Below are 15242 nucleotides of genomic sequence, written 5' to 3'. Positions count from 1 at the left end.
GTACTACACCTGTATCACAGTATTACACCTGGATCACAGTATTACACCTGTATCACAGTATTATACCTGTATCACAGTATTACACCTGTATCACAGTACCATACCTAATTAGACTGGATAGAAACAGGCACGGTGGAGGAGTAGCCATTTATATACGAGAACAAATTCCAACAAAAATAAGAAAAGATCTTAACTGGCCAGATGTGGAAGCCATCTGGATTCAGGTTCACCTGCCGCATCTCAAGCCATTACTTGTATGCTGCTGCTATAGACCACCCAATTCCGACGCTGCATATTTTGAAAAAATCTGTACAATGCTTCAAAATGTTTCGGACACTGACAGAGAAATTTATTTTGTAGGTGACCTAAACATAGACTGGCTATCTAATACCTGCTCTATGAGAAGAAAGCTTAATGACATAGCCACGGTATGCAACTTGTCCCAAATGGTAAACCTACCGACTAGAATAAACGTCAACAAATCAGGTGTATTATCCTCAACTTGTATAGATCATATTTTTACTAATTCAGCAGATAAATGTTCAAAAGTTGTTTCAGTGCCAATTGGATTCAGTGATCATAACATGATTGCTATGGCAAGAAAAGTCAAAGTCCCCAAAGCAGGTCCTAAAATCATACATAAAAGAATCTATAAACATTTCTGTGAGAATTTATTTATTCAAGACGTGCACAACATAAAGTGGGACAGTGTATTTGAGTGTATTCATACTGAAGAAGCCCTAGGAGAATTTATGAAGTTATTTTCCTCGGTCTGTGACAAGCATGTGCCCATAAAAAAACGTACTGTAAGATCTATCAAAGCACCTTGGCTAGACACTGACCTAAGGAGCAACATGAAAGAAAGAGATAGACTGAAAATAATCGCTCTAAATTCACGGAATTCAGAAGATTGGTTAGCATATCGCTCTTTAAGAAATAAAGCGACAAAATTAAATAAACTGAAAAAAAGGCTATACTACCAATCCAGAATTGAAGAAACAAAATATGATGGTAAAAAACTATGGAGTACTCTGAATCAAATCATGGGTAGAGACAAAATGGGTAAAATACCATCATTTATTGAATCAGGGGATGGTTTCATCACTAAGCCCTTGGATATTGCAAATTATTTCAATGACTATTTCACAAATAAAGTAAATACTATAAGAGACAACATGCCACCTGTAAAGGGTAACTTATCAGATTCAATTATAAAAAGTCAGATCATGAAGGACAAAGAATGTGAATTTGAATTTTTGGTCACAAATCTTTCAGAAATTGAAAAGTTATTGTCTGAATTGAAATGTGACAAACCCTCTGGTCACGACAATCTGGACAGTAGACTTGTGAAGCTATCAGCTGGAAGTATTGCTGGTCCGATATGTCATATATTCAATTTGAGTCTTAAGGAAGGAATTTATCCGCAAATATGGAAGGTAGCTAAGGTCACTCCTCTACCAAAAATAGAAAAGAATCATTCACTGGACCAAATAGTAGGCCAATCAGTATTTTACCTGTTTTAGGTATACTTATGGAAAGAATTGCATTCAAACAAATTCAAAATTATTTCTCCCTTAATAACATAAATTCTGACTTTCAACATGCTTACAAACCAGGCTATTCAACATGCACAGCACTTACACAATTGGCTGATGATTGGCTAAGAAATATTGACTGTAAATTATTAGTTGGTACAGTACTGTTAGATTTTAGCGCAGCTTTTGATCTCATTGATCATGAACTGCTGCTTACAAAACTAGCTGATTATGGTTTCAAACACTCAGCTACTAACTGGATGAAAAGTTATTTATTCATGAGACAACAATGTGTCCTGTTTAATGGAACTTTATCAAGCTTTAAAACGCTACAATGTGGCATTCCTCAAGGAAGTTGCCTTGGACCATTATTATATTCAATATTTGTAAATGATATGCCACAAAGTTTAAGAAATGCAAGCAGTTCCATTTATGCAGATGACACTACAATATATGCTTCGGCAAGCAATGCCAAAGACCTCAGCAGTCTTCTTCAAAGCGAGTTAATGCAGATTTCTGAATGGGTCACGGTAAATAAGCTGAAACTAAATGCATCCAAAACAAAATGTCTAATTATTTGTTCAAAGCATGCTCAGAGAGAGAATCACAGATTAAATATTTCTTTGCAGGGTGCAGATATTGAGCAAGTTAAGGAGGCCAGATTGCTTGGAGTTATAATAGATGAAACACTCTCTTGGTCAACTCACATTAACAATATTGTAACAAAAATGAGCAGAAGTATTTCAATTATTAGACGGAATGCCTATTTTTTAACAGACACAGCTACCAAGCAAGTCATACAATCACTAGTTTTGTCACATCTGGACTACTGTCCAGCAATCTGGTCAAATGCATCCAAACAAGATTTAAATAAAATACAGCTTACTCAAAATAGAGCTGCAAGACTTGCATTGCATAGCTCAATTAGAAACAGTGTTGAGAAAATGCACAAGGAACTGTCATGGATGAGAGTCAATGAGAGACTAGTGTGTAGTCTTATTTTGTTTATGAGAAATATTTATACTTTGCATAAACCTGTGTGCCTCTTTTTGCAGCTGGTGCTTATTAGTGATGGTCATGGCTATGGCACTAGACAAGCCTTGAAGGGTCGGTTCGCCCTGCCGAGACCCAGAACTGAAGCCTTAAAGAAAACTGTAATGTACAGGGCAATGTCCTACTGGAATAGACTTCCACAATATTTGGTTTCAATTACCAGTAAGGTGGGATTCAAGAGGAGACTACGAGTGGCTGTAATGCAGAAAGAGGTTGATTTTGGTTAGGTCTAATCTGTGTCTAATGAATGGGTTCTTGTGTTGGGTTATGTGTTGTTTTGGAATGTGTTTGTCTAGTGGTTATGAGTATTAGAGTATGAGTGTATGGAATGTTGTGCTGTTTTTGAGCACATTTTAGTTTGCTCTGAGATGTCTTTGTTGTTTTATTGATATTTGTTGTTTTATTGATATTTGTTATTGTTGTCTTTGTTGTCTTTGTTGTTTTATTGATATTTGTTGTTTTATTGATATTTGTTTTTGTTCTATATTAGAAAATTTGGCATACATATTTGGTTGTATGTCTGATTTTAATTGGTTTAATGTTCTATAATTGTTTGTATATTTTATTGGTGTTTTATTGATATTTGTTTTGTTTTTATGTTGTTTATTGATTATTCTTGTTTAATTTTATATGTTTGGATCCAGACCCCAGGAAGAATAGTCGCTGCTGAGGCAGTGACTAATGGGGATCTGAAATAAAGAAATAAATAAAGAAAAATAAAGTATCACAGTATTACACCTGTATCACAGTATTACACCTGTATCACAGTATTACACCTATATCACAGTACTACACCTGTATCACAGTACTACACCTGTATCACAGTACTACACCTGTATCACAGTACTACACCTGTATCACAGTATTACACCTGTATCACAGTACTACACCTGTATCACAGTACTACACCTGTATCACAGTATTACACCTGTATCACAGTACTACACCTGTATCACAGTACTACACCTGTATCACAGTACTACACCTGTATCACAGTACTACACCTGTACCACAGTATTACACCTGTATCACAGTACTACACCTGTATCACAGTACTACACCTGTATCACAGTATTACACCTGCATCACAGTATTACACCTGTATCACAGTACTACACCTGTATCACAGTATTATACCTGTATCACAGTACTACACCTGTATCACAGTACTACACCTGTATCACAGTATTACACCTGTATCACAGTACTACACCTGTATCACAGTACTACACCTGTGTCACAGTATTACACCTGTATCACAGTATTACACCTGTATCACAGTACTACACCTGTATCACAGTATTACACCTGTATCACAGTATTACACCTCTATCACAGTACTACACCTGTATCACAGTATTATACCTGTATCACAGTACTACACCTGTATCACAGTATTACACCTGTATCACAGTACTACACCTGTATCACAGTATTATACCTGTATCACAGTACTACACCTGTATCACAGTATTATACCTGTATCACAGTACTACACCTGTATCACAGTACTACACCTGTATCACAGTATTACACCTGTATCACAGTATTACACCTGTATCACAGTATTACACCTGTATCACAGTACTACACCTGTATCACAGTACACCTGTATCACAGTATTACACCTGTATCACAGTATTACACCTGTATCACAGTACTACACCTGTATCACAGTACACCTGTATCACAGTATTACACCTGTATCACAGTATTACACCTGTATCACAGTACTACACCTGTATCACAGTACACCTGTATCACAGTACTAGACCTGTATCACAGTTAGGGATGGGTACCTTTCACATTTGAACCGATACCGGTACCGGTACCTGTGAATCGATACCGGTACCCAACGGTACCTTTTTTCGGTACTTTAGTCTCAAGAAACTTTATTTACCTACCTCAGTCGTAAAAATAAAAAATCCAAACTTCAAATAACTACAATTTCGACAGATTTCGGCTTGTCATTGCTCCGACTGCTTTGTTGTTGAATCAAGTCAAATCCTAGGTAAGCATATATTGTGCGTGTGAACGTTGACATGAAAAGAAAAAAGTTAAAAAAAAATTAAAAAAAAGTAAAAACAAATATTTTTAATAAAAACATTTTTTTCATTTTTTTTTCATTTTTTATTACACCTGTATCACAGTATTACACCTGTATCACAGTACACCTGTATCACAGTACACCTGTATCACAGTATTATACCTGTATCACAGTACTACACCTGTATCACAGTATTACACCTGTATCACAGTATTACACCTGTATCACAGTACACCTGTATCACAGTACACCTGTATCACAGTATTATACCTGTATCACAGTACTACACCTGTATCACAGTATTACACCTGTATCACAGTATTACACCTGTATCACAGTACACCTGTATCACAGTACACCTGTATCACAGTATTATACCTGTATCACAGTACTACACCTGTATCACAGTATTACACCTGTATCACAGTACTACACCTGTATCACAGTATTACACCTGTATCACAGTATTACACCTGTATCACAGTACTACACCTGTATCACAGTACTACACCTGTATCACAGTATTACACCTGTATCACAGTACTACACCTGTATCACAGTATTACACCTGTATCACAGTACTACACCTGTATCACAGTACACCTGTATCACAGTACTACACCTGTATCACAGTATTACACCTGTATCACAGTACTACATCTGTATCACAGTACTACACCTGTATCACAGTATTACACCTGTATCACAGTATTACACCTGTATCACAGTACTACACCTGTATCACAGTACTACACATGTATCACAGTACTACACCTGTATCACAGTACTACACCTGTATCACAGTAGTACACCTGTATCACAGTAGTACACCTGTATCACAGTATTACACCTGTATCACAGTATTATACCTGTATCACAGTACTACACCTGTATCACAGTACTACACCTGTATCACAGTATTACACCTGTATCACACCTGTATCACAGTACTACACCTGTATCACAGTATTACACTTGTATCACAGTATTACACCTGTATCACAGTACTACACCTGTATCACAGTATTACACCTGTATCACAGTACACCTGTATCACAGTACTACACCTGTATCACAGTAATACACCTGTATCACAGTATTACACCTGTATTACAGTATTACACCTGTATCACAGTATTACACCTGTATTACAGTATTACACCTGTATCACAGTATTACACCTGTATTACAGTATTACACCTGTATTACAGTATTACACCTGTATCACAGTATTACACCTGTATCACAGTACTACACCTGTATCACAGTACTACACCTGTATCACAGTATTACACCTGTATCACAGTACTACACCTGTATCACAGTACACCTGTATCACAGTACTACACCTGTATCACAGTACTACACCTGTATCACAGTATTACACCTGTATCACAGTACTACACCTGTATCACAGTATTACACCTGTATCACAGTATTACACCTGTATCACAGTATTACACCTGTATCACAGTACTACACCTGTATCACATTACTACACCTGTATCACAGTATTACACCTGGATCACAGTATTACACCTGTATCACAATACTACACCTGTATCACAGTATTACACCTGTATCACAGTACCACACCTGTATCACAATACTACACCACAGTATTACACCTGTATCACAGTATTACACCTGTATCACAGTACTACACCTGTATCACACCTGTATCACAGTACTACACCTGTATCACAGTACTACACCTGTATCACAGTATTACACCTGTATCACAGTACTACACCTGTGTCACAGTACTACACCTGTATCACAGTATTACACCTGTATCACAGTACTACACCTGTATCACAGTACTACACCTGTATCACAGTACTACACCTGTATCACACCTGTATCACAGTACCACACCTGTATCACAGTACTACACCTGTATCACAGTATTACACCTGTATCACAGTATTACACCTGGATCACAGTACCATACCTGTATCACAGTACTACACCTGTATCACAGTATTACACCTGGATCACAGTATTACACCTGTATCACAGTACTACACCTGTATCACACCTGTATCACAGTACCACACCTGTATCACAGTACTACACCTGTATCACAGTATTACACCTGTATCACAGTATTACACCTGGATCACAGTACCATACCTGTATCACAGTACTACACCTGTATCACAGTATTACACCTGGATCACAGTATTACACCTGGATCACAGTACCATACCTGTATCACAGTACTACACCTGTATCACAGTATTACACCTGGATCACAGTACTACACCTGTATCACAGTATTACACCTGTATCACAGTACCATACCTGTATCACAGTATTACACCTGTATCACAGTATTACACCTGTATCACAGTACTACATCTGTATCACAGTACTACACCTGTATCACAGTACTACACCTGTATCACAGTACTACACCTGTATCACAGTATTACACCTGTATCACAGTACTACACCTGTATCACAGTATTACACCTGTATGACAGTACTACACCTGTATCACAGTACTACACCTGTATCACAGTACTACACCTGTATCACAGTATTACACCTGTATCACAGTACTACACCTGTATCACAGTACTACACCTGTATCACAGTACTACACCTGTATCACAGTATTACACCTGTATCACAGTACTACACCTGTATCACAGTACTACACCTGTATCACAGTATTACACCTGCATCACAGTATTACACCTGTATCACAGTACTACACCTGTATCACAGTATTACACCTGTATCACAGTACTACACCTGTATCACAGTACTACACCTGTATCACAGTATTACACCTGTATCACAGTACTACACCTGTATCACAGTACTACACCTGTATCACAGTATTACACCTGTATCACAGTATTACACCTGTATCACAGTATTACACCTGTATCACAGTACACCTGTATCACAGTATTACACCTGTATCACAGTACACCTGTATCACAGTACACCTGTATCACAGTATTATACCTGTATCACAGTACTACACCTGTATCACAGTATTACACCTGTATCACAGTATTACACCTGTATCACAGTACACATGTATCACAGTACACCTGTATCACAGTATTATACCTGTATCACAGTACTACACCTGTATCACAGTATTACACCTGTATCACAGTATTACACCTGTATCACAGTATTACACCTGTATCACAGTACACCTGTATCACAGTACACCTGTATCACAGTATTATACCTGTATCACAGTACTACACCTGTATCACAGTACTACACCTGTATCACAGTATTACACCTGTATCACAGTATTACACCTGTATCACAGTACTACACCTGTATCACAGTACTACACCTGTATCACAGTATTACACCTGTATCACAGTACTACACCTGTATCACAGTATTACACCTGTATCACAGTACTACACCTGTATCACAGTATTACACCTGTATCACAGTACTACACCTGTATCACAGTACACCTGTATCACAGTACTACACCTGTATCACAGTATTACACCTGTATCACAGTACTACATCTGTATCACAGTACTACACCTGTATCACAGTATTACACCTGTATCACAGTATTACACCTGTATCACAGTACTACACCTGTATCACAGTACTACACCTGTATCACAGTACTACACCTGTATCACAGTACTACACCTGTATCACAGTAGTACACCTGTATCACAGTATTATACCTGTATCACAGTACTACACCTGTATCACAGTACTACACCTGTATCACAGTATTACACCTGTATCACACCTGTATCACAGTACTACACCTGTATCACAGTATTACACCTGTATCACAGTATTACACCTGTATCACAGTACTACACCTGTATCACAGTATTACACCTGTATCACAGTACACCTGTATCACAGTACTACACCTGTATCACAGTACTACACCTGTATCACAGTATTACACCTGTATCACAGTATTACACCTGTATCACAGTAGTACACCTGTATCACAGTACTACACCTGTATCACAGTACTACACCTGTATCACAGTATTACACCTGTATCACAGTAGTACACCTGTATCACAGTATTACACCTGTATCACAGTATTATACCTGTATCACAGTACTACACCTGTATCACAGTACTACACCTGTATCGCAGTACTACACCTGTATCGCAGTACTACACCTGTATCACAGTATTACACCTGTATCACAGTACTACACCTGTATCACAGTATTACACCTGTATCACAGTACACCTGTATCACAGTACTACACCTGTATCACAGTACTACACCTGTATCACAGTATTACACCTGTATCACAGTATTACACCTGTATCACAGTTTTACACCTGTATCACAGTACCACACCTGTATCACAGTATTACACCTGTATCACAGTACTACACCTGTATCACAGTACACCTGTATCACAGTATTACACCTGTATCACAGTATTACACCTGTATCACAGTATTACACCTGTATCACAGTACTACACCTGTATCACAGTACACCTGTATCACAGTACTACACCTGTATCACAGTACTACACCTGTATCACAGTACTACACCTGCATCACAGTATTACACCTGTATCACAGTACTACACCTGTATCACAGTATTACACCTGTATCACAGTACTACACCTGTATCACAGTATTATACCTGTATCACAGTACCACACCTGTATCACAGTACTACACCTGTATCACAGTATTACACCTGTATCACAGTACTACACCTGTATCACAGTATTATACCTGTATCACAGTACCACACCTGTATCACAGTATTACACCTGTATCACAGGATTACACCTGTATCACAGTATTACACCTGTATCACATACCACACCTGTATCACAGTACTACACCTGTATCACATACCACACCTGTATCACAGTACCATACCTGTATCACAGTACTACACCTGTATCACAGTATTACACCTGTATCACAGTACCACACCTGTATCACAGTATTATACCTGTATCACAGTACTACACCTGTATCACAGTACTACACCTGTATCACAGTATTATACCTGTATCACAGTATTACACCTGTATCACAGTACCACACCTGTATCACAGTACTACACCTGTATCACAGTACTACACCTGTATCACAGTACTACACCTGTATCACAGTATTATACCTGTATCACAGTATTATACCTGTATCACAGTACTACACCTGTATCACAGTACTACACCTGTATCACAGTACTACACCTGTATCACAGTACTACACCTGTATCACAGTACTACACCTGTATCACAGTATTATACCTGTATCACAGTATTACACCTGTATCACAGTACCACACCTGTATCACAGTACCACACCTGTATCACAGTACTACACCTGTATCACAGTACTACACCTGTATCACAGTATTACACCTGTATCACAGTACCACACCTGTATCACAGTACCACACCTGTATCACAGTACTACACCTGTATCACAGTACTACACCTGTATCACAGTACTACACCTGTATCACAGTACTACACCTGTATCACAGTACCACACCTGTATCACAGTACCACACCTGTATCACAGTACTACACCTGTATCACAGTACCACACCTGTATCACAGTACTACACCTGTATCACAGTACTACACCTGTATCACAGTACTACACCTGTATCACAGTACTACACCTGTATCACAGTACTACACCTGTATCACAGTACTACACCTGTATCACAGTACTACACCTGTATCACAGTACCACACCTGTATCACAGTACCACACCTGTATCACAGTACTACACCTGTATCACAGTACCACACCTGTATCACAGTACTACACCTGTATCACAGTACCACACCTGTATCACAGTACTACACCTGTATCACAGTATTACACCTGTATCACAGTACTACACCTGTATCACAGTACCACACCTGTATCACAGTACTACACCTGTATCACAGTACCACACCTGTATCACAGTACTACACCTGTATCACAGTACTACACCTGTATCACAGTACTACAGCAGTATTTAAATCATCTCACTCACCATATGTTCACACTGCAGGGCCTGGCCGTTCTGATCCAGAATAATAAACTCAGTCTGGGGTTGGACCACAGAGCTGCTGGCTGGGGCTAGAGGGGACACTTCAGGAGGACAGGTCATAGGAGCCACAGTGGACTGGACTGGATTTACCATGGCTAGGGGGGATACTTCAGAAGTACAACTCAAGGCTATATGGGACTGGTCCGAAGCACAGGTCACAGAAGCAGCAGTGGACAGAACAGGCTTCAGTGTGGCAAGAGGGGGTACTTCAGAAGTACAGCCCATGACGGTTAAAACTGATTGGGCGGTAGTGACATCTGCCAAGGCAAGAGAGGATTGGCACAGAGTACCGTTTCCTGCTGTGGCTAAAAGGGATTGTTCAGGAGTACAGTTCATAGAGGTATAAGTGGACTGGAGTGGGATACCGTGTGCTGCGGCTAGGGGGGGTGCTTCAGTAGTACAGTTTGTAGAGACGCCATTGGATGGTGCTGAGGTATCGTTGGCCGTGGCTAGTGGACACTGGGCCATGGTACAGTCTGCTGATGAGGCTAAAGGGGACTTCTCAGAGGTACATTTGGCTGATGAGTCCTAACATGGACAGGGGAGGGGAGGGGACCGGCGTATGGTGGCTAGATGATCAGATGGGCTCAGGGTAAAGCTGGTTGTGGCTAGGGAGGATTGAGCTACTGTACTGAGGTCAGAGAGCTGACCAGAGGCTGAGGACATGCAGTTCCACTGGCCGCCTGAAACAAAACACAACTAGATTAAAGTGTGATAAACCGACATAGCTGTGGGATGCATTAGTAGCTGCCGTTAGTAATGGTCAGCTCCAACCTGCTGTCAGAGATCCTATCTGAAGCCATCTTGTGTATTAACCCATTAAGTAGAACATAAGACATGTACTGTATATAGTGGGGATCCAGCTTTACATTATCCCACCGATAGCTGCATAATCAAAGTATAATCAAATAGTCCTATTTGATAAGATAAGATAAGATAAGATAAGAAAAGGTAAGATAAGAAAAGGTAAGATCAGAATTAGGGATGCTCGATATTGGCTTTTTTACCGATACCGATATTGTCCAACTCTTAATTTCCGATACCGATATCAACCGATATCGATATATGCAGGGTCCCCCCCCCCCCCCCCCAAAAATGAATAATTTCACATTACATATCTCTTGTTGTGGAATTAACACAACATTATGCATACTTTTGACAATATATAAAATCTGAATTTGTTCTTACTTGCTTGCCTGGGTAAATAAAGGTTATATAAATGTAAAAAAAAAAAGAAAAAGATTTGAAAACCGATACCGATATTTTCCGATATCACATTTTAATGCCGATATCGGCTGATAATATCGGACATCCCTAATCAGAATAAATGTATTATCCCTGAGAGGAAATTAAGTTGTTGTCATAGTGCAGCACAACAATGGGGGTAAAGTACATAAAGGTTAAAGAATCTTGCAACATTTAACATTTCTTATATTATATAAACTCCTCAAAAAAAGTTATTGTGGTGCCAATCAGGTGCCAGTCACACACCAGTGACCTGTGATTGGCATACACCTGCCAGCACTTGAAGCTCAAAACGAGACTGAATACCAACAGAAGAATATTGCAGGGGATTTTGGCAATAAGATTTGGGCCGCTACCCACACGGTTAGCTGTGTTGCTCATTCCACGAATGCACAATCCTTACAAGTTGTACCTCGTTTTAAAGGTGACTAATCAGCCTTTCTAAAGATATAAAATGCAATACCAATTGGTATTATTAAAAGGGGGAGGAATAATCAACCGAAATAACGTTTCCGAACCTTTTTTGAGGAGTTTATTTCAGTAATCGATAATACTGAAAAAAGATTACGTTTGACACCAAAATGAAAATAATCCATTGTTCTGGTAAGGGGCAAGAGCTAAAACAACAACATCCAATCAAACGAATGACCAAGTCAAATGATTGGAACAAGCAAGCTGTCTATCAAACCCTCTAGTGACACATGCGCTTGTTATATAACGGTTTGCATAACGGTTGCGTACACAAAGGCCTGCTGCTGCTAACACATAGCTGCCTGCTAGCTACCTAGTGGGGCGTGGTTTTGGAGGCATCCTGATGCGTTAGGGTTAAGGCCTGAATATACTTCCCGTGTCTGCAGATGCGCGTTGGTGTGAGCGACGTAATTTACGTACATTTTGACAAATCAGCATGACTGTGAGGAGTCTTTCACCCTTTACATCTAACTTTGGCATAAATGTATTGTTTAGATCGCTAGCATGGCTAACAAATGCAAATATATTGTAGTCTGCCCCGTTGTTCTGACCAGGATTACGTTCCTTTTTGCGCAGAGAAAAAAAGAGAAAATCTTTTCTGGAAGATGCCCCGAAATGTTAAAAAATAACAGAAATATGAGTTTTTGTTGGTGACGATGGGGAGAGCAGTGGAGAGAAAGCAGGGACAAAGCGGAGTGGAGAGAGAGGTGCTGTGTCACATAAAATGACTGCGGGTTTGGTTATTTGCCTAGATAATTTACTAAGTTTAAGGTAGGGATGCACCGATCTGACCTTTTCAGTCCCGATACCGATACCTGGGTTTGGGTATCGGCCAATACCGATACCGATCCGATACCCATTGTTTAAAAAAAAATCTCAAAAAAGTAAAAAAATAAATAAAACAAATGTATCCACATTTTTATTTTATTTTATTTTATATTCAAATATATTTTGTTTTTAAGAATTGTAAAGGATCACATAAACTTCATTAATTCAATTAATAACCTGTATGCCTCACTGTCACTGTGTGGAAGAGACTGGGATCATTCTTTTGTGCAAGGCAACATCAGGCTTGACTTAAAACATTACTTTCCTAACTTAGTGAAACTAAATGTAACAAATTAACACATAGATATAAATGTACTGAATTGTTATTTCTTATTTTATTGATTATTAAAAGAAATTCAATTAAAAAAAATTATATCTGATTTTTATTTTTTTACCGATACCCGATCCAGCTATTTTACTGATATCGGATCGGTGCAACCCTAGTTTAAGGTAATGTTGGCTACGATAGCTGGCCGCTGGCGAGAGGTGGCTAGCTACCGGCTGATGCCTGCCAGCTGATAACTAATATTACGTTCGCTTTTCAGCTTTCGGTAGCGCATTGGGTTTGAGAAATGCGCGTTATAAATAAGTCATTATTATTATGAATATTATTTTTGCTAGCTAAGCTATCTCCCAGTATTCTGATCCATCAACAAGTTACTGTAACTTTGCTATTCTTTAACTTCAATCAAAATAATTTAGCAATATTTGTTTGCCTGCTAGTGATAGTTACAATGCATGGAAAATATGTTGCTAAGTCCTATCATATTTAATAGTTGGCAACCAACAGTCCAAATTATGTCTGTTTTAATGCAATTTAAACAAGCAGGTGAACCTGAGTCAGAAAAAGAAAGGAAAATGATGGAAGAGGGAGAGGCCTTTGCAGGAACCAGCATCATAGAAGAAACTACAGGTCCAATATTGAGTGTCATTGTGTAAAGTCATTTAGAGCATAATACACCAATGCATAGTATGTTCAGATGGACTATTTATCATCATGAATGCTAAATTATATTTGATGCACATGTCAACCAACTGTCCAAATTATGTTGTCTTAACACATCCCACGCCGGAAACGGCTTCAAGTTCATGCCGTTCCACGGCGTACGTTATTGAGCTCATATTTAATTTTTTCGCCATGTTATTCATAATTCCCTCACGGAGCCTGGTCTGATGCAGTGGGAGCATGCACAACTCTGCAACGCTTCAATACTGCCGCCTGGTGGATGATTGGCGAGTTGCAACCGGAAGTGGATCTCTGGAGCTCTCTGGTGCATCTGGCAAATGCGTCCGGCACTCGCATATTGTTGCGGGACTGTAGACACTAGTGTTGTCAAAAATATCGAAGTATCGATACATATCGATACTGAATATTTAAAACGGCTTCGATACTCATTTCCCGAAATACCGATACTTTCTGCAGTATCGGTACCAGCTGGCGAGTGTTCTACCGCAAGTTGTTGACACGCTGTTCAGAGCACGCTTGCCCCTCCGCCTCCTCCAGCCCTCCCCCTCACAGAGTCACAGAGCCGTCTTCAGTTTGTAAACAAACATTTTAGCTGAAGATGGCAAATGCAGAGCCTCCGCAACTTGTGCTTGTGGATAAAGAAAACAGCAGAAGTGCTGTTTGGAGGTACTTCGGGTTTGAAGTAAACAACGAAGGACAAGCAAAAAATGCCCCAATGCTATTTGCAAGCGGTGTTACAGAGCAGTGCCAACGCGGATCTCCATAAAGAAATGAAAGAGGTTTGTGACAGCTGCTCTTTCAACGTCAATGTGACTGAAGCATTAAACCATTAACTCTAGTTTAATACATGATACGTTGTCTACTGATGGCGCATAATATCAACATCTGATTCGTTGTAACATTACAGCTATCAGCTAACGTTAGCTACTGCCAGCCATTAGCTCCGTTAGCTTAGCTGCCCACCTTTATAATTACTGCATGGAAACGGAGTAACGTTAACGTTTAAACGTTATGTCGAGGTCATACAATA

General features: G+C 39.2%; 1 protein-coding gene across 1 annotated transcript in view; it reads right to left on the bottom strand.

Moving 5' to 3' along the window:
* LOC311228143 (uncharacterized protein) overlaps positions 1–11128 on the bottom strand; it is a 65338-nt gene extending 54210 nt beyond the window's left edge. The window contains exon 1 of the mRNA XM_084314058.1: positions 10645–11128. Within this exon, the coding sequence (XP_084170184.1) occupies positions 10645–11037 (393 nt within the window). The 5' untranslated portion in view covers positions 11038–11128. The remainder of the gene's footprint in view (positions 1–10644) is intronic.
* Positions 11129–15242: the final 4114 nt, after the last annotated feature.

Source organism: Notolepis coatsorum (genome assembly GCF_963971535.1).
Source record: "Notolepis coatsorum genome assembly, chromosome: 5".
Classification (NCBI taxonomy): Eukaryota; Metazoa; Chordata; class Actinopteri; order Aulopiformes; family Paralepididae; genus Notolepis; species Notolepis coatsorum.
This window is presented reverse-complemented; position numbering and strand designations above follow the sequence as displayed.